General features: G+C 41.7%; 1 protein-coding gene across 1 annotated transcript; it reads left to right on the forward strand.

The window, feature by feature from the left end:
* Window positions 1–223: 223 nt before the first annotated feature.
* CHD1L (chromodomain helicase DNA binding protein 1 like) lies at window positions 224–21,915 on the forward strand. Its single transcript, XM_066569299.1, has 22 exons — window positions 224–313; window positions 1,051–1,157; window positions 2,432–2,546; window positions 2,898–2,929; window positions 5,021–5,102; window positions 6,355–6,517; window positions 6,952–7,107; window positions 8,217–8,309; window positions 8,751–8,847; window positions 10,158–10,231; window positions 11,331–11,441; window positions 13,038–13,152; window positions 13,572–13,725; window positions 15,356–15,521; window positions 16,862–17,007; window positions 17,350–17,513; window positions 18,102–18,310; window positions 19,324–19,422; window positions 20,134–20,204; window positions 20,461–20,575; window positions 20,749–20,857; window positions 21,564–21,915. The coding sequence occupies exons 1-22, from the start codon at window positions 290–292 to the stop codon at window positions 21,640–21,642; spliced, it is 2,481 nt and encodes an 826-aa protein (XP_066425396.1). The 5' UTR covers window positions 224–289; the 3' UTR covers window positions 21,643–21,915.
* Window positions 21,916–22,837: the final 922 nt, after the last annotated feature.

Genomic DNA, 22,837 nt, shown 5'->3' on the forward strand with positions numbered 1-22,837 from the left:
TCTGAATATGCTTTGATTTAATTGCTATAACACTGGGGTCTTTGCTGTCTGGGAGGGTAAAGCAGCTTCTGCTGTAGGCTGCTGTGCTTTTCCTGTAAGGCAGATGTTTGGGAAGGCCTGTTCTGGGCAGGACCTGTTTCTAGTGTGTGTATGGAGTGCATTGGGTGACTGTAAGTGTAACAAATAATTTTTATTCCCAGGCATTAAACTTCGTCCCTATCAACTGGAAGGTGTAAACTGGCTCGTGCAATGCTATGAAGTCCAGCATGGCTGTATCCTGGGTGATGAGATGGGCCTTGGGAAGACTTGTCAGGTGTGTCTTCTTCTTCTGGAAAATGATCTTTGCTTAAATTTTTGGGTTTTCAGCCTAGTGTTTCTGCAGAACGAAAAAGTACCCTAATTATTCTCCCCTGCCCCTTCAGAATTCCTTAGTCAAGTGAGAGCTCATTGTCTTTTTTGTCACTCAAGTCCTGAGTTAAGTCCTCTGTAACTCTAAATAGGTTTCAGGATTTTGTAAAAAGATGAGTGGCCATTTTATCCAAACACCTTAATGCATAATTCATAGTGTGCAGAGTTGAAGGCACAATACACAGCCGTACAGGGAAAATAACGTCCTTTTGATGCCCTTGCACCCAGGGGATTTTTGTGTTTATCCACACATGGATTAAAATTTATACGTCTAATTTTTTCAGAGGTTTGTTGGATTTTTTTTCAAGTATTTCAGTGGGTTTAAGTTTTGATGGAAAATGACTGTTTGTGCTTTGGATCAGCTGATTTTATTCAATCGGTCTTAAATTACAAATAGTTTTAGAAAATGATGCATGGTAGACCTAGTTTGTGACTGTGCGAGAAAGGGGCTTCATATATTGAAGTCATGTTTTAGGATATAAGCCTTTTTGTCTGTATCCCACTTGATCTTCTGTTAACTCTGATTTGTGATAACCTATGGAAGCTAGCTGCAAAGCTCAACAAGGAGACAGCTTATGTAGGAGCAGGCTATTGGGTTGAACCCTTCCCTTGTTATAAACAAATATTTTTCTTGCCTTTCAGACCATTTCTCTACTTCTTTATTTGACAAAAAAGTTATCCAACAAAGAGAGATTTCTGATACTTTGTCCTCTGTCAGTTCTGAGCAACTGGAAGGAAGAGCTGGAGAGGTAAGTTTCAATAGTTGTCCGGCTTACTACATTATTGCTCAGACTTGCAATTGCAAAGTTTGCAAGTTGCAAGATTGCAGAGATTGTTTTCAAATGTGCTCACTCCAACACTTTCTTTTTATCCTTTCAAAGGGATAGAAAGTAAAAAGGGAAGCTGCTACTAAACCAACAAATCAATGCAGACTATGCAGTTAATGCATAGTCTTTACATGCTGTGGTATACATGAATCCATCCATCCTATATTATTGGCTGACTTTCAGTCGAAATGCCTCCACTAGCTCCTTGCTTTTTATTGATTTTTAACCCTCCCTGCTCAGCCTCTCTTAGGCAAAATCTGCTGAGGACAGCCAGGAATCTTCATAGTAAAAGGTAAGACCCAAGCTGGAGGCCATGCTCACATATGCACATAAAATACATCACGCCTGTGCATGCAGCCCATCCTCACTGGGGTGACAGTGCTGATGTGTATCAGGGTGACAGGCTGCTGTGCCTGAAATATGTACATCTGTGGTCTCTAGCCCACAGACTCCTTTTAAGAGGAAAGGCTAGAAGTTAAAGGTTAGAACAGAAGTCTGTCTGTGTGGCCGTTGGCTGATGCTGTCTCTCAGCATCTGAAGTCATTCAGGTTGCATTCTGAAGTGAGCTGGCCTGATTTGGATAGATTTTGGGTTGGAATAGTTGGGGGAAAGTGCATTCTTTCATAGATCAACAGTGCAGCTTTCCAGAAGGAATATTCGGTAAATAACAGTGGTGGGATTAAATGAGGAGGAATTTTATGGTCCCAACAATTGGAACTGGTTTTATCTGTTTTTTGACTGAGAGAATATATTTTTGATACCCTGACTTTGACCTCTTTGCTGCAGACATTTTTGTCTTTATTTTAGTATGATTCAGGCCAATTCTTTGGCCTCATCTGGGCCAACTGTATTCATTCACCTGCTTCTTATGAACTTTTTTCAGTTCAGAATAGCAGTTAGGTCATGAGACTGGTTTTCAGTCATCTGCCTTGGACTCTTACATCTAAAGGAATGCTGGTTTATTTAGGACTTGTACAAACCAGAGCCAACAGCTGAGGTGCCAGCCTGATGTGAAAATTATGAAGGAGTGAGATTCAAAAGCTGAGAGCCAGGCACATCTCACAGGAGTGTAGGATGTTTGGATAGGAATTCTCATCATCTGTTCAGTGGCTGTGTTTGGTAATGAGGTCCAAGGTCATAAACACATGAAAAGACTTAGACTGGCTCACTGATTCTGCTCTTTCTCTTAACAACAGATTTGCTCCAGGTCTTTCTTTCATAACATATGTAGGCAGCAAGGAAGAGCGACCCAAACTGCAGGAGAATCTGAAAGGAGTCTCACACTTCCATGCACTCCTGACAACATATGAGGTATGTGATGTCTTTGTCACTTGAAAGGGGGACACAAGTTTTCCTTGCCTTTTTGATTCCTCTGTACCTCCCAGTTCATGCCTTGTCAGCCCACAAGTGTTCTCACTTTTATCCTTCTAGTTCTCTTCCCCCCTCTCCCTGGGTGGAGTGTGAGTGAGAGGGTGTGTGATGTTAAACTATGACATGCTGAAGGTGTCATGTAGCTGTCATTTTTTTTCCTCAGGTAGTGAGTGCCTTCATTCCACTCTGCTCCATTTCACCGTAGTTTGCAAGCAGACAGAAAAGTGCTCTGTTTCTTAATTGATGCATTTACTTAAATCATAAATCACAGTTCATTTTCTTTCATTGCAGATTTGCCTGAAAGATGCAGCATTTCTAAAGTCGTGAGTATGGTTTTAATGTCTTCAAATTTAAGTCTGGATATCTGTCAATGATTTCTTACATAGGTATTTGGATGTGCAAGATTCTGTGTTGTTTCACAAGAGACAGGGATGTTCTTGGCTTGTGATTAGAACTTTGCCTTTTCCAACTTTCAGTCTTTAATATCAGCTAAAATATATGTGAACTTCCCCCAAGGACAGTTTTCAAGCCAGTTAACTCAAAGCAATATGACACATAGTGACTTAGAGCAGTACATTAAATATCAGTCCAGATGTCCTCTGCTGGACTGATATTTAATGTACTGCTCTAAGTCACTATGTGTCAAGAGCTTCAGGTTATAAAGGTATTAGTTGCAAAATTCACTGAAACTGACCTGCATTATATAACAGTGATAATGTGCTATCATATCCTGAAGTTTATTACCTCCAGTCACAGCTGTGGAGGGTTTATGAAATGTTATGCCTTCTACAAAGACTGATTATTCTGCTCAGATTCAGCCTGTAGGAGGTACTGTCACAGTCATGCAGAATTCCACAGGCATCTGCACTTGAAATGGGGAGGAATTTTCCTTTTTTCTTAGCAGTAGTGCCAGTGCCTTGCAGTGGTTTCGTGACAAATGCTGGGGGCAGCTATACATAATGAATGGCTCAGTATCTTTGTAGAAGCACAAATCCAGTGGCCCCTGCTGGCATAGTTTTGTGTCAGCTAGGCCCACAAGGGGCACCCTCCTGTCTTTCAGCAAAGCAGCTGTCCTTGGCCACTGCTGGAAGTAGCAGACTGTGCTGCACATCATGGTAGAAACCAGATCTAATGAAAGGTAGCCATGACTGTATTGTCCTTACAGTTTCATATCATGTTCTGCATTGCTGCATATTATTCCATTGATTTTGAAGTGTACCCCAGGTATGTAGCACCCAAGGAGATCAAGTAGCCAGCCTTAGTATCACAGAAATGTCAGCTTCAGACTAATTTCCTACTTCTAAAGCTAACAAATAACCTCAAAGCCATGTCACTCAAATTTAGGGTTTTGCCCTTTAGTCTTCCTTCTGAAAAAAAAAAAAAAGCGGTTGCTAATCATTTGTACCTTGCTCTGTGTGGGAGCATTTGGAGCACTTTGTAAGGGAGGGTCAGAGTTATCAGATGTCTCCACACCACTACTCCTTACAAGCAGTGTAACAGCACAAATGAGTTGAGCAAGAGCCATGCTGTAATGAAATAGATGAGGAATCAGGCTGTTCTGCACATGGGCTTCTGCAGTGCTGCACAGTGCAGGGTCCTTTGGCAATTCAGCTCCTGAGCTCATTGAATGTTCTGGCAATGGAGAACCTCTCTGATATAGCAGAGAGGGAAATCAAGGCAAATGAAAAGGCTATTTAGGAAGAATGTAGGTCACTGTGATTTCAAATGTTGTATTCCACTGGGAAGAGAAGTGTGGGGGTGAGAAAAGATGGAGGTTCATGCTTTCCCTCCCCTGGAAATGACTCTGATGTGGAAGTTGTAACCCTAGTAATAAGGAGGCACAAACACCGAGGGTTCAGAAGATGTGGAGTTTCAATTAAGCCTGGTGGATCTACTGGATCACCAGTGATTCTGCAGCCTGCTAGAGGACACTCTGCATAGAGCTATATGAACACAGAATAAGTTGAAGCTCCTCTCTTGGGTGATTTGCAAAAGCCTTGGGATCACTCTTACATCACTGCCTCATGATCATTGCTGGATTTTTGCACAGGTGCTAGGGCTTAGTTTCATGTCTCTTTTTCCAAATCAGAGACCTCCTTGTATGTTCAACAAACTTGTGTTTATGTCATTTTCCTGATAGTAACAGGGGTGGAGAGAATCAAGAAATTTAAGTGAATTTTGTTAGTCTTGATTTCAGAAAAAAAACTCACCCAGACTTTGGTAAAAACCTCTGTCAGCTCTTCAAAAACAGTACCTGTGAATTCCACCCCACTTTTGGTGTTTGCTTGTTGTTCATGGCGTGGGACCCCACCTCAAGTTGAGCCAAGCAGAGCCACCACTTACTTCAGTCATTTTGTACTTACAAGAATGAATTGTCAGCCCCTAACTGAAGATGCTGTTTTTTGTTTGTTCAGCTTTAACTGGGCTGCCTTGGTTGTAGATGAAGCTCACAGACTGAAAAATCAAAATTCTCTGCTTTACAAGACACTTTCCGAGGTAAAGTAACTCATCTTTCTTCTAGTGTCTTAAGACTTTTCCCTTTTCAGATTCTCTGTGAATCAACGTGAATCATCACTTGTTTCCATCAGAGCTGGTGAAAGGATTCCCATATTTAGTGGCAGAGAGATAAAGGCCTTGTTGGCTTTGCATGGCAGTGGGCAGTATTTGGAGCTTCCCTCTCATTCTGCTTCATGTTTGGGCTTGCCATGTTGGAGCAGTTTGAAAGACTTGGAAAAGTAAAGCAGCCAGACATGGTGCTGAAGCACATCTGTGCTGCTGCAGAAGTAGATGTCTGGCTAACCTAAGCAACAAGAGGCCATCTCCAGCTCTGGCAGGGTGAAGGAGCCCTTGCCTAGCTCATGAAACCTCAAGTCTTGAACTACTGACTTCCACTGTCACATTTAATGGAGCCACCCTTGTTTACAGAAATTCAGATAATTGCTCCAGCTTCCAGAGCACCTGGCCAGAGCAGCCCAAATGCCTGAGTGAAGGCTGCACTTCTTGTCATGGCAGTGAAACATCAGCGTTTGGTGTGTGCTGGCATCAGCAACAGTGTACTACAATACACCTTGGAAAAATAGGGGATTTTATTGAATTCCTGAAAGTCTTATATATATTCTGAACATATTGTCCATGATGTCTATAATTCAGGAGCTTTGGTTATAATCACAAAAAAATAGATGTGATTCACCTCATCTCTCCTCCTAACCTATTTTCTATTACCAAACTTGAGAGAAATTTGTATCTTTCCAAAGGTAAACATATTTCTCAAGTCTCTTTATGGGGATTACTGTGAGCAGCATGGACCTGATAATGTTCCTGTGTTTGTCAGAGTTACTCAGCAAACAGAAATGGAACTTAGTCTGACGCAGTTTCATTTCACTGTCCTATTCCAACTGCATTTTCCAGTTATCCCTCCTTATCTAACATCTAGTGTGTGGTATTAGACTGCAGACTGCATGGACCTGAGGATTTTAATGGAGTCAGTTTTGTACTTTGTTCTTATTTTGCTTACACTGAATTCCTTGCACTGGTGCCAGCCCAGTCAGTTTGGAGCTGTTTGACTGTCACACCATACCTTGTATTTGGATGGTTTTGGCAAATCTGCAGCATTCTGCGAGCAGTTCTGTGCTGCCACTCATCTTCTAAGTTAAGCCTAGGAGTGGTGTAGGTGGACTTGTATATTAACTAACTTTTCATTACAGATACTTTTTCCTAGTAACTTTGTATTATTGCTGGTTTTTTTCAGTTCTCAGTAGGCTTCAGCCTGCTACTCACAGGCACTCCAATCCAGAACAGCCTCCAGGAACTGTACTCCTTACTCAGCCTTATTGAACCTGACATCTTTCCCCAGGAAAAAGTGAAGGAGTTTGTTGAGTATTACCAAGTTATTGAAAAGGAGAATGAGCCAGGTCAGTAATAAGCAACATTGTGTTTCAGTCAGAACCAGCTTTTATCTTGACTAGGAAACAACCATGTTGTGTCCTCTTTATTTGCTTTCTTTTAATGGTGATAAGCTTTAAAACAAGGCCACAAAAACTAATGACTACTTTTAAGGCAAGAGCTTTCTTAATGTAGGTCCCAAGTGTTACAGGTATGCAGCTATGTTTGGTTTCTCTGTTTGTAAAATGTGGCTTGAATGGTTTCACCAATAGATGTGAGATTCCTTTTACATTTATTTTGAAAGTGTACTTCGGAAGGTATTGTATAAATTCCTTACCTTTTAACACAGTATTCTCCTCTGGTTTTGTTGGTTTTGGATGGGGGGTTTTTTTGTGGTTTTTTTTTTCTGATAATTTTTTGTTTGTTTGTTTGTTTGTTTTAATTTTTCTCTGCCTCTGCATAGCCAAAGAATTGCATAGTCTTCTGCAGCCATTTCTACTTCGGAGAGTCAAATCTGAGGTGGCTGCAGAGCTGCCAAAGAAGGTGGAAGTGGTTCTGTACCACGGAATGTCAGCTCTGCAGAAGAAGTACTACAAGGCCATTTTGACAAAAGATCTAGGTAACTGGGCATTTTGAAGTCTATTAATTATTTTTAAAAGCAAAGCTAATTTCTGTTGTACATGCAAACAAATTCCTATTGTACGTGCATACTCTGTTGTAAACAAGCAGAAGTTACTTTGGTCTGCAGAGTATGTACAGAATAAATATGCCAAATTTGGGTTGCTTAATTTTTGATTTTAGCTTGTGGCAAAATAAGAGACATATATGTTGATCTATTGCTCAGGTGTTGTGAGCTAGGAAGTGTTAGCTTGAGGATCTGCTTTGGGCAGTCTCAAAGTAATTAAAGTAATTAAAGATACTTATCACAAGGTAAGCCTGCTCCTATTTCATGTTTTTGTATTCAAACAAAAGGGTGGTACAAGAAATTTTGGATCTGTGGTTCTCTACAAATTTTCTAATAGTAGCACAGATGCCATAAAGCAAATTTCAACCTACTGGATGCAGATAGGAGTTTTATGGGAAACTGCAGGGTTATGTAGACAATGTAACCACTATCATTGTGTGGCTTGCGAGTGCTTATTTGTTCTAGGGAAATTAAAACTGGGGAGTTGCAGATGCTTTGTTATTCTAAGGCTTTCTAGTACTTTGCATGAACATCACCTGGAAATCTGAAACTTCCATCTTCTACTCTAGTCAGCATATGTGCATGCATTTTTTTTTTTTGGTTCCTCACAAAAATGCAGCAAGGAGATCTCATTGCCTGGGAGATCTTGACTGTGCTGTATATTTTTTTTTCTGAAAATGCAAATGAACTGCACCAAATTTCTTTTGCTTATTTTGTTGATTTTACTCAGAAAAATTACAGTGACCGTTTCCAGAGAGTCCAGAAAGTTCAGTGAGTCTGACAAGGCAAAGTAGTGCTTACCAGGGTCTTACTTCTAAAAGCTTGTCAAAAAAGTGAGGGAAATTTTTTTTTTTTTTTGACCCATGAAAACAGATGTATTAGTCTTGAGATGGGAAATACAAATCCAAATGTGATTCACAGAGAGAAATACGTCAGTGCTGAAGCACTTCGGAGCAGTGCTTAGTACCAAGACATTCCCAGTCACAGCCATTAATGGAGCATGGGCTTCCCTGCTCTTTTTTTTTCTCTGCTCTGTGTTCCAGATGCATTTGAAAATGAAACAGGAAGGAAGGTTACACTCCAGAATGTCTTAGTTCAGCTTCGGAAGTGTGTTGCCCATCCATACCTCTTCAATGGTAGGAAAGCACTGTTCTCTTTTGGAACAGAAAAAATCACTTTCTTGATTTATACAGTGGTTTTCTATTATTAGTGTAATGCTTAGAAGAAGCAAGTAATAAACACTCTTGTACTTGAATCAGTAGCAGCTGTGAGTTTGTGACCAGTTCCAACACATGACAGTTCATCAATAATGACAAATAAAGTAGGAGACTGTGTGAAGTCTGAGTTTCTGACTGCAGCTTTCTATTTCTATGTCTTCTGTCATCTAAGCAAAGAAATCACAATGCTTTGTGAACTACTGAGGGTGTCATTTGGAGATAGAGAAGGACCATCACTTCTCAAGCAAGCATTGTGTGGCTCCGCTCAGCAAAAGCGACAGAGCAGACACACTGAGGTTTACCACAGAGTTGTTATTTCTGTGGTATTAACTGTGCTTTTGAAACTCCTTTCTGTTCCAGGTGTTGAGCCAGAACCCTTTGAGATTGGAGACCATATTGTTGAAGCCAGTGGCAAGATGTGTTTGTTGGATAAACTCCTTTCATTCTTGTACGCTGGGTATGTCATGTTGGGATGGGGTTGACATGGGGAGAAAAAGTTACCTGGGAAAGCAAACTACATTATTTAGCCATAGACTGAGCAGGTATTCTTCACCACACAAGCACTGACTTATTTATTCCACGTTACTCACTACCTGAAAGAAGTAAAACAAGCTGAATTGGAAATGGTAGAGGAACCTTGAAGATTACTGCACACTGCTATGTCTGGCCAAAGCATCTTGTATTCAGCTGGGAGCAGGTGTGCTAACAGCATTGCTATTGTTGTTATATTATGGACACAGATTTTCAGGTGCATTTTCACCATCATTTCTCAAAGCACTTGACTAATTCTCTCACATGCTCTCATATTTGCCATATTTGAGAACCTGGGACAATAACCATGTGACTTGGTATTCAGCATATCTGCTTTGATTGTGAGTTTCCTATGCCTCAGTTGAGTTCTTTTGTGCTAGCATATCTGTGTTAGCCTGGGAGGCACAATCCATGGCAAATGGGAAAAAGAAAAACCCAAGGATAAATTGAAACTTCAGAAGTTTTGGGATTGATGTTCACAACCCCTTGTGTTGTGCTCTGGTGAGTTCAGAACCTGGAATTCAAAGACCAAAGGACAGAGCTTCAACAGCCCTTGTGAAGTTTTGATGTGGCTTATCTTTGTCCTGCTGTGGAGCACCTTGTGAGTGGCTACCTCTCCACTTAATGTGTTTGCTGCAGGACGAGCCCTGTGCAAATTCTGGACTTGAAAATGTCTGTGTTCTGCTCTAGGGTGAGGTCTCATTTAAATAGAGCACTGTCTGAGGCCTAGGGCTGGGAGGGAGGAGAGTTGATTTCTTCACACACCTTTGTAGGTAGCGCTTGATCTTTGAAGGTTATTTGCTGGAGTAGGAGATGTTCTGCTGTTACAGAGATGCTGATATTACATTTTCCCAGAATTTCAGATATGCATTGTAGTGTGTGATTTGAGAGCAGTCATGTGGTGAAGAAAACCTTATCACAGGCTGAAGCTGGGGTCCTTTTAGACAGGCTTCTCACCAGCCTGTATCCAGCCAGCAGCAGAGCTGTGCCAGAGCCCTGTTACTTCTCTGACTCCACACTGTGGACAGGGCAAATGATGATGGCAGATGAAGCTTAACTGATTGCATTTAGATGTGGAGTTGAAAATGTGTGGTAAGGGAACAGGCTGTGATTCTGGGAGGCCTTGCTTTGTAACAGGGACTGACAATGACTGGTTAAGGCATTGTGACTCCCAGCAGGCTGTGAAATGCTGTCACAGTGTGCTGAGGATCACAGGGTTTTGTGTTCTTCTTGCAGAGGCCACCGTGTGTTGCTCTTTTCTCAGATGACTCAACTCCTTGATATCCTGCAGGACTACATGGACTATAGAGGTATGTTCTGCACACTTTGGTAGGAGAGGGCTTATCCTACTGATCTCTGCCAGATATTGTTCCTGTGATTTTGGTTGATCCGCCTGGGATGGGGAAAGAAATGTGATGAAGATTTATTGGTTCTTATAAGATAGGGACCATATTCCTGCAGCAGCTCTGTGAGTTGGAGGGTCTTGAGTTCAGCTCTTTGCTGTTACCAGCTTCCTGAAATGAGCTGGCAGTTAAGTGTTCTTCAAAGTAGCTTAGTCTTTTGTGCCTTGATGAAATGGAGCTAACAAATGGCAGGGTAGCAATGTTTCATTATATGCCTGTGTTCAGTTGTGTACCTGTGTCCTGAAGTAATTGCAGTAAAGGCAATAGGCTTGCTCTAGATTCACTTTGTCCAGCACAAAACACAAACCAAGCCACAGTTATACCAGGAAATTAATTTTTGATTAAAACAGTTGTTGACAGTGGGGCCCCAACATGTCTGAGGGCAGGTTGGATCAGACCATTTTTGGCAAGGTTAGCAATGTGTTCTTGGGACGTTTTCTTTTGTTTCAATCCACGTGGCTCCATGCCTACTTAGGATTTCCCATGAAAGAGGCTTTTGTTTGGTGTTTATGGTTTTGGACGGCTAATAATGTAGGATAAAGCCAAATGTAGTGCCATATTCCATACTGCATGCTCACAGCAAAGCACACTGAAGGCCTGGGAGTTTGGATAAGGAGGATCTGATGGTTCTTGGCCTGCTTTGTAGGGCCAACAGCCAGCACAGCATAGTCTGAAATGGGACTGTGTGCTAATGTTCTTTTACTTGGGCTCTGAATTTTCCTGCTGTGTTTCCAAGCAGTAAATTAAATGCTAAGAAGTCTCTGCTTCAGACTCAGCTAAATTACTCTTTACCAACAGTCAATCTGGAAGTCAGGGTCATTACCTCAGTTTATACAAGGTTTAACTGGGAAAAAAATGAAGGAATTGAAGGCAATTAAATGAGAACCAAGCCAGGAGGATATGACACAACAAGATTCAGGACAGCAGTGAGACAATCGAGAATGAGTGTAAGAGGGTAAGAGCAAAGGCAAAGTTTCAGAAACATTCATGCTGTTTGTTTGGAAAGGCTACAGCTATGAGCGGCTGGATGGCTCTGTTAGGGGTGAGGAGAGACACCTTGCCATCAAGAACTTTGGTCAACAGCCCATCTTTATCTTCCTGCTGAGCACGAGAGCAGGTAAGTAAGGAGAGACAAACAAACCATCTTGCTTCTGCACTCTTATTTTATTCCCTCTGGCAAGGTTTCAGGGAATTCTGAATCCTGCAGAGCCTGCTCTTGTGGGGGATTTTTGAGTGAGACAGGACACATCCTGAACTTGGGTCTCTCATCTAGGACATCTGGTTTCTGTGCTTTCCTTTTGGCAGCTGATGCCAAGATCCTTTTCATATTGCAGCCTCTTGAGTTTATTTTATTCCAAGTTCTGTAATGCCTGTCTCTGTGCCAGTTTGAGCTTAAGGAATCTCACTACCATTTTATTTCTGCAAGCATCAGTCTTTAGGCAGGAACAGACTTCCTTTAAGTAAGCTGGTGGAATTGCTTCTCAAGTTTGCTGAACATGGACGTGCTCTTTAGCTGGCAGACAGACTGAAACGAGAGTCTTTTACTGTCCCAAGGCTGCAGAGAGCTCCATGGGACTGCCATCTGTGCTGCTTCCCCTCTTTGCTCCCTGGGCAGATCTGTGTCTTCTACACAGTTTCAAACCTCCCTGTCTCTCTCTTCAAACAAGCACAGAGCCAGGCTTCTGATTGTCTCCAGAGGAAAAATCCACACTGCTTGGTCTCAAACATCAAACTGGAATCAGGTCTTCCTTTGGGCTTCTGGTTAGACTTGTCTTGATGAGCCTGAACCAGAGTGCACAGGGGGGAGCACTCAGGGTTAGTGAAGGGAAGACCCCAATGCTGGATGTGTGTCAGGAGTCTGTGTGTCTGTCACCACAGTTCCTGAGCTCTCCCTCCCATGCCAGCCACACTTAGGGTTGTTTTTTACTGCACACTACTATGTCTGGCCAAAGCATCTTGAATTCATCTGGGACCAGGTGTGCTAACAATATTGCCATTGTTGTTATATTATGGGTACAGATTTTCAGGTGCATGACTGTCTCCACTTGCAGGGATATTCTGATTACAGGGAAGGTGTCTTGTCATGAGCTGGGGGAAATGTAAGGCAGCAGACTGTCCGCTGTTAACTACACAATGTGGTCACAGTAGAGGTATTTTAAAATGTAAAATTAACTAGGTTTTTTAAAATCTTTTTATTTCATGATAGCCCAAGTTCTAACCTCAAAACCTTTAGGTCTCATAAATGCCTGGGCTCTGGTTATTGTATAGTTTGGCTTGGTGTTTTACACTGTTTCAGTGGTGTATTTACAGCTGGTTCTGTGCTTCAGCCAAGTCATGACTTGGGCAGTCCATTGGGGCTTCAGGGAAGCCCATCCTTGCAGGGATAATCTGCCTGCCAGCAGAAGAATTATGTCTATGTTCATCAGTCTTGACAATCAGTCCCTTTTGCATTTGTTCACTCATACCCTATGTTTTTTGATTACATTGCATTGTACAGCTTCTTTTTTGGACTGTTGCAGAAACCTGGAAGCTGGAAATGGAAGGCTTATCCATCTGTCTAGATCCTTATGAGACTTAGATTTGGGTTTGAGAGATGGATTGGATTAGATACAGTTGATCAGATCTGACAGAACTTTGCACAGCATAGATTCTCTAGCTTCCCCTTTATTTTCTGTTGGTGATGTATTTTATGACCTTCTTCTTTTGTTTGTAGGTGGAGTTGGCATGAATCTAACAGCAGCAGATACAGTTATTTTTACTGATAGTGATTTTAACCCACAAAATGACTTGCAAGCAATATCAAGAGCTCACCGGATTGGGCAGCACAAGTGAGAAATGTCACTACTTGTGGTTGGTTGCTAACTCTCTTGGCCTCTCAGTATTACTTTCCATAGGCAGTGGAAGGTTAAAGTATGAGGATAGACTGAAGATCAAAGGGGAGCAGAGAGGATTTTGTGTCTTCATTTTCAACTGCAGCCTCATACAGTCTTGTCCTTGTCGTGTATCCAGGGTGGGAACTTTGTAAATTTGGAGTAGGAGATGGAGGGTGGACGTTTGCCTGCACTTTTGCAGTGAGCATTTCTCCTGTGTCAAGCAGAATTGTATCAGCATCACATTTCTGCTGATTATTTTTGCTCATTTTGTTCTTGCCTTCTTTACCTACCAAAGGAGTGGGTGAGGGGATAGTAGATACTTTAGTGCACCTCAAAACAAAGTAAATAATAAGAATTTTCTTAAACTTTTCAAGGCCTGTAAAAATTATCCGTTTGATTGGGCGAGATACAGTTGAAGAAATCATCTACCGAAGAGCTGCCTCGAAGCTCCGGCTGACCAATGCCATTGTTGAAGGGGGGCAGTTTGCTCTGGGAGCACCCAAGCCTCAAGGCACAGCAGAGTTACAGGTAAACTAGAGTTGTATCCTCAATTTGACTCCACTAGCCACCTTAGAAATGTCCCAGAATGTTTCTGTGTTTACGTTGGATTTGAACTTCTACAAAGAGTTGTGCATTGACATGACAACTTCTGTCTGTAGGAACCAAAATGACATCCCAGGTCCAGACAGCATCTGTTTGAAGACAGTTTTTCCAATTTTGAAGTGCATTCATTATGGAAAAAGGGTGTGTTGTCTTGGAGAAGAGGGGAAGACAGAACCTTTCTTTGTCTTACTTGCTTTTTAATTATAATCAGTGGAAATCATAAAAAGTGGAAGCTGGGCTCATTGTTTCTCGAACTGATCTGTCTCTGGTGCTTTTCTCTCACAAACAGAGCTGATAAGAAGTCAGGTGATAACCTAGTCAGCTTTTGGTAGTTAGTCTGAAACTCGGTCAACCTTCTTTTGGCCTCTTGGCAAATGCAGTGTCTCAGGAGTCAGGGCATGATTTATAATTCTGACCTGAAAGCTGAGGTTTGTGTTGAGAACTTGGCTTCAAAACATCAAGCAAAGTGACATTTAAGGGAACATATCCTGTAGCAGACTCTATGGAGCTTACAAGAGCTCTATAGAAGATTGAGACTTAACAGTAAGAACTGTTGAGTCATGATGAGACAGCAAAATAAGCTCTTGTCTTTTACTCTTCACTTCATAGCTTATTTCTGTAACTTCATAAGTCACTTTTCCCTGACCCTTACTATTAGACAAGTTTAGATCTCCCTATACCCTATAAAAAAGGCTGGTTTAGCCCATTCGATAGAAAAAGAGCTGTTGCTGGAACCCTTCACAGACTCCCCAATAAACCATCGCTGTAGAATCACCAGAACCTCTCCTCCTCTCTCGCGTCTGCTTCTGCCTCAGCCAAAAGCACCCTAGCAAGCCAGCTCGGGCTGAGATCCTAAGAAAGCTGATAATCACAAAAAAGCTGACAATCACTGAGCTTGCTAAAAGTAGCCTGCAGCAATGAACTAAGTAAGTATTCGAGCACTCTGTCTCCCAGAGAGACTAAGTATCCAGACTATCCTGCATCACTCAGTGATAAAGCCAATATTGAAGTCTTATCAATATCCCCTTCGTGCAGCTAAACCTCTGAGAGGTTTGGATTTAGTGTATCCTTTCCCCCTCTGCCTGCCCTTCCTGACCCATTTGTGTGTATCTCAGCAATTAAAGTTTCTGTGGGAGAAGTGGAACTGAGCCCATAGGAAATTCCATGCTGTTATTTTCCTCCCCTTGGATTTTGATGGTATTTAGGCTTTTGTTTTAAACTAGTTGAGGGCAAAAGCAAGCCTGGCCTTTCTAGCTATGAAGAAAGCTGCTTGAATGCAGTCAGTACAGTGCTATTTTGTCATTTAGCCCTGAAGAAAAACGACTGTTCAAGTCTGGATGAGTTATGATTATGGGAGATATGTTGTTGGGGCTTGTCCTGTCAGGTGCTGGGAGAATGGGGCATATTAAAAAATAAGTATTTTGACAGGCAGGCTTAAAGCTTAGGTTCCACCACTTGTACATCCTTTGCTTTTAAGCCTGAGAAGCTCGAGACACTGGGATTGACATGGAATTAGAGGATAATAATGCTGAACTTCCCCTTTTCTTTGTTAAAGCTGAGTGAAATCTTGAAATTTGGCCTGGATAAATTGCTCTCCTCTGAGGGAAGTACTGTACAGGATGTGGAGCTCGAAAACATGCTTGGAGAGACAAAAGGAGGGCACTGGATAATGGACACTGTGCTGCCACAAAAGGAAGAGAATGAAGAGGAAAATACAGAGAGTACGTTAAGAATCTAAATAGCTGTGTCACTTGAGTGCTGGTAAAGAAGGCTTCCCAGGCAGGGGTGGCATTTTTCAGGCAATAAGTAGAAAAGCAGAATTGTAATGAAGTTACTTGGATTTTGTTTGTGGCCTATCCACAAACTTCTGAGTCTTTATGGGTATTTTTGTTCTTTTTTTCTGTTCTTATTTGCCTGTTTGTAAGATAATGTTAACAATACTTGCCCAGTTTTGGTGGCTGAGAGTTGAATTCCTTTTCATATTTTAATACCTCAGATGGAAATTCCTGAGAAATAGGGAAATATTAATATTGTAGCTACTGCTTTTCCCACAGAGAACCATTAAGATAGATCTACAGTTTTGGAGATGTTATAGTAAGTTAAGGAAAGGCTGTGTAGCAGGTGTTTAATTTTTTATCTCCAAATAAAGGATTATTGGCTATGAAAATCCAAAAGGTGAGATAAGAAACACAGAGTCATGGTGTCTATAGAACTAAAACAAACCTACTCTGTCTTTAAAACTCTACTTTCCAGCCCAAATGTCACCCAGTTGTGGTTAATTTTTCATTAAGTAGCCGTGTACTACCTGAAAATAAATTCTAAGGATACTTCCCTCTTCCGGTACCTTCTTTCCCCAAGAAAGACTGAATTTTTGTCTGAATTTTTGTCTATATTTAAGTGCTACAGAGTAGCACTTAAATATAAATTTGTGACTGAAGCTGAAATGTGGCTCTGCAGGACAGTTATTGTCCATCCAGCAGCAGTTGCCAGCAATGAGTAATTATTTGCTGAGAGTTAGCAAAGAGTGGTATTTTCTGGTAGTGAATTAAAAGAGGGGCAGTGGTACCACACAGTGTAATAAGTATAGGGAAAATAACTCACGTGGTGAGCAGCAACCCCGGGCTGCCAGAATTCTGTGCTTTCATTTCATTTGGGAAGTCAAAAGCAAAAATTTGCTTTCCCTTTTCAAGAGCTGCCTGTAACTACATAGCAGAGCTGAATGAATTCTCTACTGGCAGAGATGGAATGACCAAAGAGAACAGCAATAGAACCACAATTTAAAATAATTAATTAAATGAAATAGAAAGAAAGCTTCCTTGCCAGTCTAAACATGTTAAATTATCTTAAATTAAAAGCTTTTGTCAGAGGAAGCAAATCTTGATTCTCCTGTTTCTACATGATACTGACTCTGGTCCTACCAAAAAGTTGTGAGAGTGAAGATCTTTCTCTGCTGAGGATAGAACAATGTCACAGAAGAGCCAGATTTTTTTTGATCTCACAGTTCATTTTGGGTGTTAGTAGGTTTCAGTTCCTTTTCACACTTTTTAATTATTTTTTAAAGATCACATGTACGTGTATGAAGGCAAAGATTATTCAAAAGAGCCCAGCAAAGAAGACAAAAAAGCATTTGATCAGCTTTTGGATCTTCAGAAAGCATTGATTGAAGAGACCAGTAAGGAAGGGAGAGCTCTCCGGAACAAAGCAAACGTAAGGCAGATGTGACAAGGAACATGATGCTCTTTCATTTGCTCGTGGAAAATGAAACTTGGCAGTTTTCTGTCTTTACCTACAGCTTGCAGAAGGCATGTTAAAAGATTTGGATGTCAGTGTACTAAAGCTGGCTCTGGAATCAAGGCTTGAGCAGTTCTGCTAACAGATCTGAGATATGCTGTTGAGGGCACAAAACCACATATTATGTGACAATTGAGTTCTGATGATTAAGACTTGTGGACAAGTAAACAAATGGGAAAGGAATGTAGGTTAAGGAGGGCATCAGGCATGGCTTTAAGATGAGCACTATGTTTCTGTGATACCTCTTTCTTTCTCCAGGCCCTTCTCACAGGCCTTCGGGAACAGTCGGCCAGGAGGAAGCACTTGCTGAGTGAAGAGGAGCTGGAGGCTCGGAGGAAGAAGCGCCAAGAAGCAGCAGCAAAGAGAGCAAGGCTTATGGAAGAAAAGAAGGCAGCAAAAGCAAAGGCAGAGCACAAGAAAAAGTATGGTTTGTATTGCATCTAACACTTGATGTCTGTTGCACTGTACTCTTGGAATGTGTCTGATTGATGGAAGTAATATTCTCAAACTGCATAACATGGGGATGTGAAGGTGGAAAAATGGCTTGAGTCCCTAGCAAGGGTTCTTTCCTCCTGAATACCCAGCCTGACTTGACTTTAATTCATAGAGGATGTCCTGAATAAGAGCCCCATGATTAATGAACGTTTGGGAGAAGCTTTCTGAAGTGCCACAATTGCCCCCTATAAATTGCTCTAACATCTGTGACTCTCTGGGACATCTTAACTTTCTCCTTCTTATTTCCCAGGTGTTCTTCCTTTTCACCACTCCAAGTAGCTCCTTGCCCTTTGCTATGTGCTCACTTTTTCCATGCCAGCAATTGGCTTATCACATTGGCATGTGGCTCCTAATATTATAAAGAAGAACTTTGGTAAATGTTGTTCTGGCCTAAAATGGGGAGGGAGCAGAGGGAATGCAGGTCTAGGTCTCCTGTGTTTCACTGCAATGATTTAAACCAAGCTGTGTGCCCCCACCTTTGATTTCCATTGAACATCCTCTTCTCTTGGTTTCAGGATGGCCTGGTGGGAGGCCAATCATTACACATCTACCTGCCTTCCTTCAGAGGAAAGTGGCTCCGAGGAGGAGTTTGTGGAGGATGAGTTGGGGCAGAATGTGGATTTAGATTACAAAGATGGAGACCAGAACTATATTAAATACGTCATGGGAGATGTAACCCACCCCCAAGCAGGAGAGGAAGATGCCATCATTGTCCATTGCCTAGGTGGGACTTGTGAACAACAAGGAGTACTGTTGGGTGGGGTGTCCCTAATGGTTCCATAGTTTCTAATTCTGAAATAATTTGGATTTGAGTCTGACTTAATCTCAAGTGGTGCAGAGGCAATACAGCCTTTATTCCAGCATGTGTAATCCACATAAGTACTAGCAAGGTGTGCAAGGGTCTTTGCATGCTTGCTCTGGATTTATAGGTAAACCTCTTCAAAGGGGCCTGTAGGGCTTGAAATTTTATATCTGTGGCTAAATGATGACAGTTCCTGAGAGCAGGGCCTTTTGTTTATCCTGTGGAAGCTGTAGGAATCAAACTGAGATGATGAAATTCATCTTCTTTTTCTGGTCAGCAGAGAGAGAGACAGACACGTCCCGAGGCTTGGTGGTTGTCTCTCAACACTGACAGTACAGAGGCTCTAGGCTAGTCTCCCAAGTTAAGACCCTCTATAAAAGCATTAAAGACATGAAAAGGAGTTCCTCCTGAAGCAGTGTTGGAGCTGCTCTCTGTCCAGGGCTGCAGCAAAACATCAACATCTGCTTTGGCTAATGTTACACTTTGCATGAAAGCTCGTGTTTGAAGTGCAAATGCCAGGTAGAAGTGAAAGACTGTCAAACAGGCAAATGTCAAACACCTGGTGTGGGAAGCCCAAGGCACCAATGTGGGGACATACTACATGCATGCTCTGTGTACCTATATGTATGTATGTGAGGATACTGTCAGGGTATATGCTCAGTGCTATGGTTAGTGCTTGTTTCAGCATTTTCAGTGAACAGTAAGGAATTTTTCTGTAGAGTATTTCAAGGAACTGTGAGAACTTTGTTTTTCTCCAGGGCTGAGGTTTATCCTTTAGGATAGTCCCTTGAATGGTAGTTGTCTTAAGTTTGTATGTAGTTCCCATATCTGGTTTTGATAATCATTCATTGCCTGTGTACAAAGCAAGTGCCTTTCCTGCAGGGGTGGTCTCAACCTCACTTCTGAAAGGAGTCTAACTTGTTATTTCATTCTAGATGACTCCGGCCGCTGGGGAAGGGGTGGTTTATTCACTGCTCTAGAGGCCCGTTCTGATCAGCCAAGGAAAATATATGAGATGGCAGGAAAGATGAAAGGTAAGAGATTAAAATATGACCTGAGGCCAAGACACTTGAAAGAGGTAAAACCCCAGTGACACTGCAGGAGTGAAGTGCCTGGATACCTCGATACTCATGTGTTTTACTCTTTCTCTGGATATGTGCATCCCTAGCTCTGAAAGTAGTACTTCAGCGGGTGCTATGACTTGGCTTGTTTGGAGTGTGAGAACTCTGTGTAGGGGTTGGTCATTCCAATCCATCCTGCAAGTCATAAAAAAGGGGAAAAACTTATACATTATTCACAGAGTGTTTTTCACTAAATAAGACAGAGCACTACATCTTCTGTCAAAGTGCTTTCAAGAAGGATGAAGGCCACCTCAGGCACCATTTAGCTGAGCCTTTGCTTCCCTCCAAGCACTAATCTTTTCCTGAGCCTATATTAACAGTTTTGAGATACCTGCAGCTGGTTAGGAATTAACATCTTGCTATAAGATGGAGCTGTTGATCTTTCTAATTTCCTGCAAGATGCTTTCTTCCCATTTCAGTGTCTCTCTTTCCATTTTTTGTCTTAAATTGGGATGTGTGTGTGATTGTGTGGCTCAGGGGAGAATGTTTGTCTGCTGAAACCATCATGAGGAGATACAGTCTCAGAGAATAATACAGAATGTGACAGTGAAATCACTGCTTCATTGACTGCTTGTTTACTCTTCAGAACTGATTTTTTATTGTCCTGTTCTTTTCTCTGGACAGACCTGGAGTTAGGAGGAACCCTGCTATTTCCTATTGATGATAAAAAATCCAGGAAAAAAGGACAAGATTTGGTGAGAATGAGAAGCTTTTTCCTGTTTTGCTCTATCCATATGTTTTTGAAGCCGTGTGAAATGAACCTTATGTCTTTTTCACAATAATGGCACTGATTACTGAATATGGCTAAGTTGCAGTTAAATATTAGACATAATGAGTTCTTTTCTTCATTTATTAAAGGTAAAAGTTAGTAATGCAGTTTTCCAGCACTGTCACTGTGTATCTTAGTACTGTATATAGATTGTATTTCAAGTTAGTGTGTTTTCTCCTTAGCTGGCCTTGATTGTAGCTCAGCACCGAGATCGGTCCAACAACTTGTCTGGCATTAAGCTGTCAGCTTTGGAAAAGGGCCTGAAGAAGATTTTTTTAGCAGCCAAAAAAAGGAATGGTAAGTGTCTGTGCAGTAGAACAGCAAATCTGTACATGTGTAGTTGCACCTAAAGATGATGACCAATTTCCACCTTTCTACTGTTTTTTTCTGAAGTGAAGTGAGATCTCCATTGCAGATAGGCTGCTCAGAAGTATTTCTTCTGTTCTTTATTGTTTCTGTTCCCTCCTCAGCAACAGTTCATCTTCCACGGATTGGGTATGCAACAAAAGGCTTCAACTGGTACGGCACCGAGCGGCTCATCCGAAAGCACCTGGCAGCTCGGGGTGTGCCCACTCTTATGTATCCTTTTGGAGTGTGTCTCGTTCTGTTCACCACCTAGTACTGAAATGATCCTGTAAATATCTTGGTAAATGCAAAGCAAGGAAGTAAGGCGAGGCACAGATGCCACAGTCCAGCTAAAAAAACTGGTTTCTCTCACTTTGCTGTCAGTATCCAGTATTTCTGACAGCATCCAGGTACTCAAAGACTTAGCATTTTGGGTGATAATGACAGATGAGTGTGATTCAGCGTGCCTGTCAGGATTTGTTAGAGCCAGGTGCTAGTCTTCTGTTGACAGCATGGACTTACCTGTATATGCCACATCTGTGGGGGGACATGACTGGAATTTCAGATTAATAGAAGTGACTCAGAAAGCAGCAAAAGTGAGAACATAAAAAAACATTACAATGTTTTTTATATCACCAAACAGGTGATAGCCTGCTTCCTTGGCTGAACGTGATGAAAATTGGTGTGTTAGGACAGGCTTAGGAAGGCTTTCACCTTCCAGGAAAGGAAGCAGGTTTACAAGGAGGCTCTGTTTTGTCACTTCTTTTGGAAGACATGCATTTGCTATACAGACACTGTCAGCAATTCCATGAAACCAAAAACCTGAAACAAAGACAAAAGTATTCAGAGTATTCTGGCTCTCTTCCTTGGTAAATCTGTTAGTGGACACATTGTCTGGTACTTGTTGACACTTGACAGCATTTCCTTGACATTCTATTAGATACTACTTCTCTAGGAATAAAGGTTCTTCCTCTGCTTCACAGCCATATTCATCTTCAACAACAGTCTCAAAGCCATGAAGATGGAGTAATTTCACCAAGAACATGGACAAAAAGTGACCATCACTCAGGCAGTCAGGCAGTCCATGTGCATTCATGTCAGAAACATGGGTTGCACAGCCATTATTCACATCTGTACCTCTCTGCTGTGACTGGCCCCAACATTTGCATGTTGTCAGTGGCTCTGGAGTGGAATGAGATTCTCTCTGGCTTCAGAGTCCAAAGAGGAAGGATCTTGGCTCAATCCCAGACCTCTTTCAGAGATGGAAAATTAAACTTTTAACTGATGGTCCATTGTTATCCCTTACATTAAGTTACTGTTAGGGCTTGGAATACAGTATTGTTTAGCTGTATTTCCCTGCCCCCTCACTCCCTCTCAAATTTCATACCTTATCTCACTATACCTCTTTTCAATCAGCTTTTTAGTGCTTACCTGGCATTCAGTCTACACGTCCACACAGAGCTCAGCAGAAAGGAACCTGTCAACTGTATGATAACCACACAGGATAAATTGTTTATACTCTTCTCATTTCTCAGAAATCCATTTGACTTGCATTTGTTCAAATATAAAATTTAGCTACCTAATCATGTGGTTATAGTCTAGCAAAATGCTGACCAGTATCCTCAGTGAAGGTGTGCAAGGCTGCCAAAATTTGAGACTGGCTATAAATTATACCTTTCCTTCTCCCGCAACTCTCATTTCATTACATAGCTTTTTGTGGCAGCTGTAGGGCAAAACTGGTTCCTTACTGCTGTCTAAAAAGCTGTGTGAAAGGTTTCATGACCCTTTGATTCACTTTTTAGGGTAAAGTTTTTGATGTTGGCTTTGCTGTACTGCAGGAGAACTTTCCTGTTTTTCACACTGTTGACACTATTATTAGTGTCAACAGTGTGAAACATATTTTTAGGGTGGTTTTGTACAACCAGGCAATTAGTAGCTCTCCTAATAAGTGCTGTGACCAGGGAGACGTTGAGGTGCCAAACTTAATTGAATTTGAAGCTCATCTTCCAATAGGAAATCACCTCACAAGCAGTGGAAAGTATGTCCTTAAATATCTCATGGCCAACATACGTCTAACTGGGTGCATTTACACTGCCCCTCTGGCACCATCTGCTTATTTAATAATTCCAGGCCTGCCATGGCTCATCATGCTGACTGGTGTGCTCCACACGAGGAGAAGCCCTCCTGAGCTGGATACTCTGTCCTTCACTCTTG

This window comes from Molothrus aeneus, chromosome 2 (genome assembly GCF_037042795.1).
Source record: "Molothrus aeneus isolate 106 chromosome 2, BPBGC_Maene_1.0, whole genome shotgun sequence".
NCBI classification, from domain to species: Eukaryota; Metazoa; Chordata; class Aves; order Passeriformes; family Icteridae; genus Molothrus; species Molothrus aeneus.

Coding starts and splice junctions, on each gene's coding strand:
- CHD1L (XM_066569299.1), top strand. CDS start 290: ATGGGCCTTGGGAAGACTTGTCAG. Junction 5,103..6,354: donor TTTACAAGACACTTTCCGAG/GTAAAGTAACTC, acceptor GGTTTTTTTCAG/TTCTCAGTAGGCTTCAGCCT. Junction 10,232..11,330: donor GGACTACATGGACTATAGAG/GTATGTTCTGCA, acceptor TTGTTTGGAAAG/GCTACAGCTATGAGCGGCTG.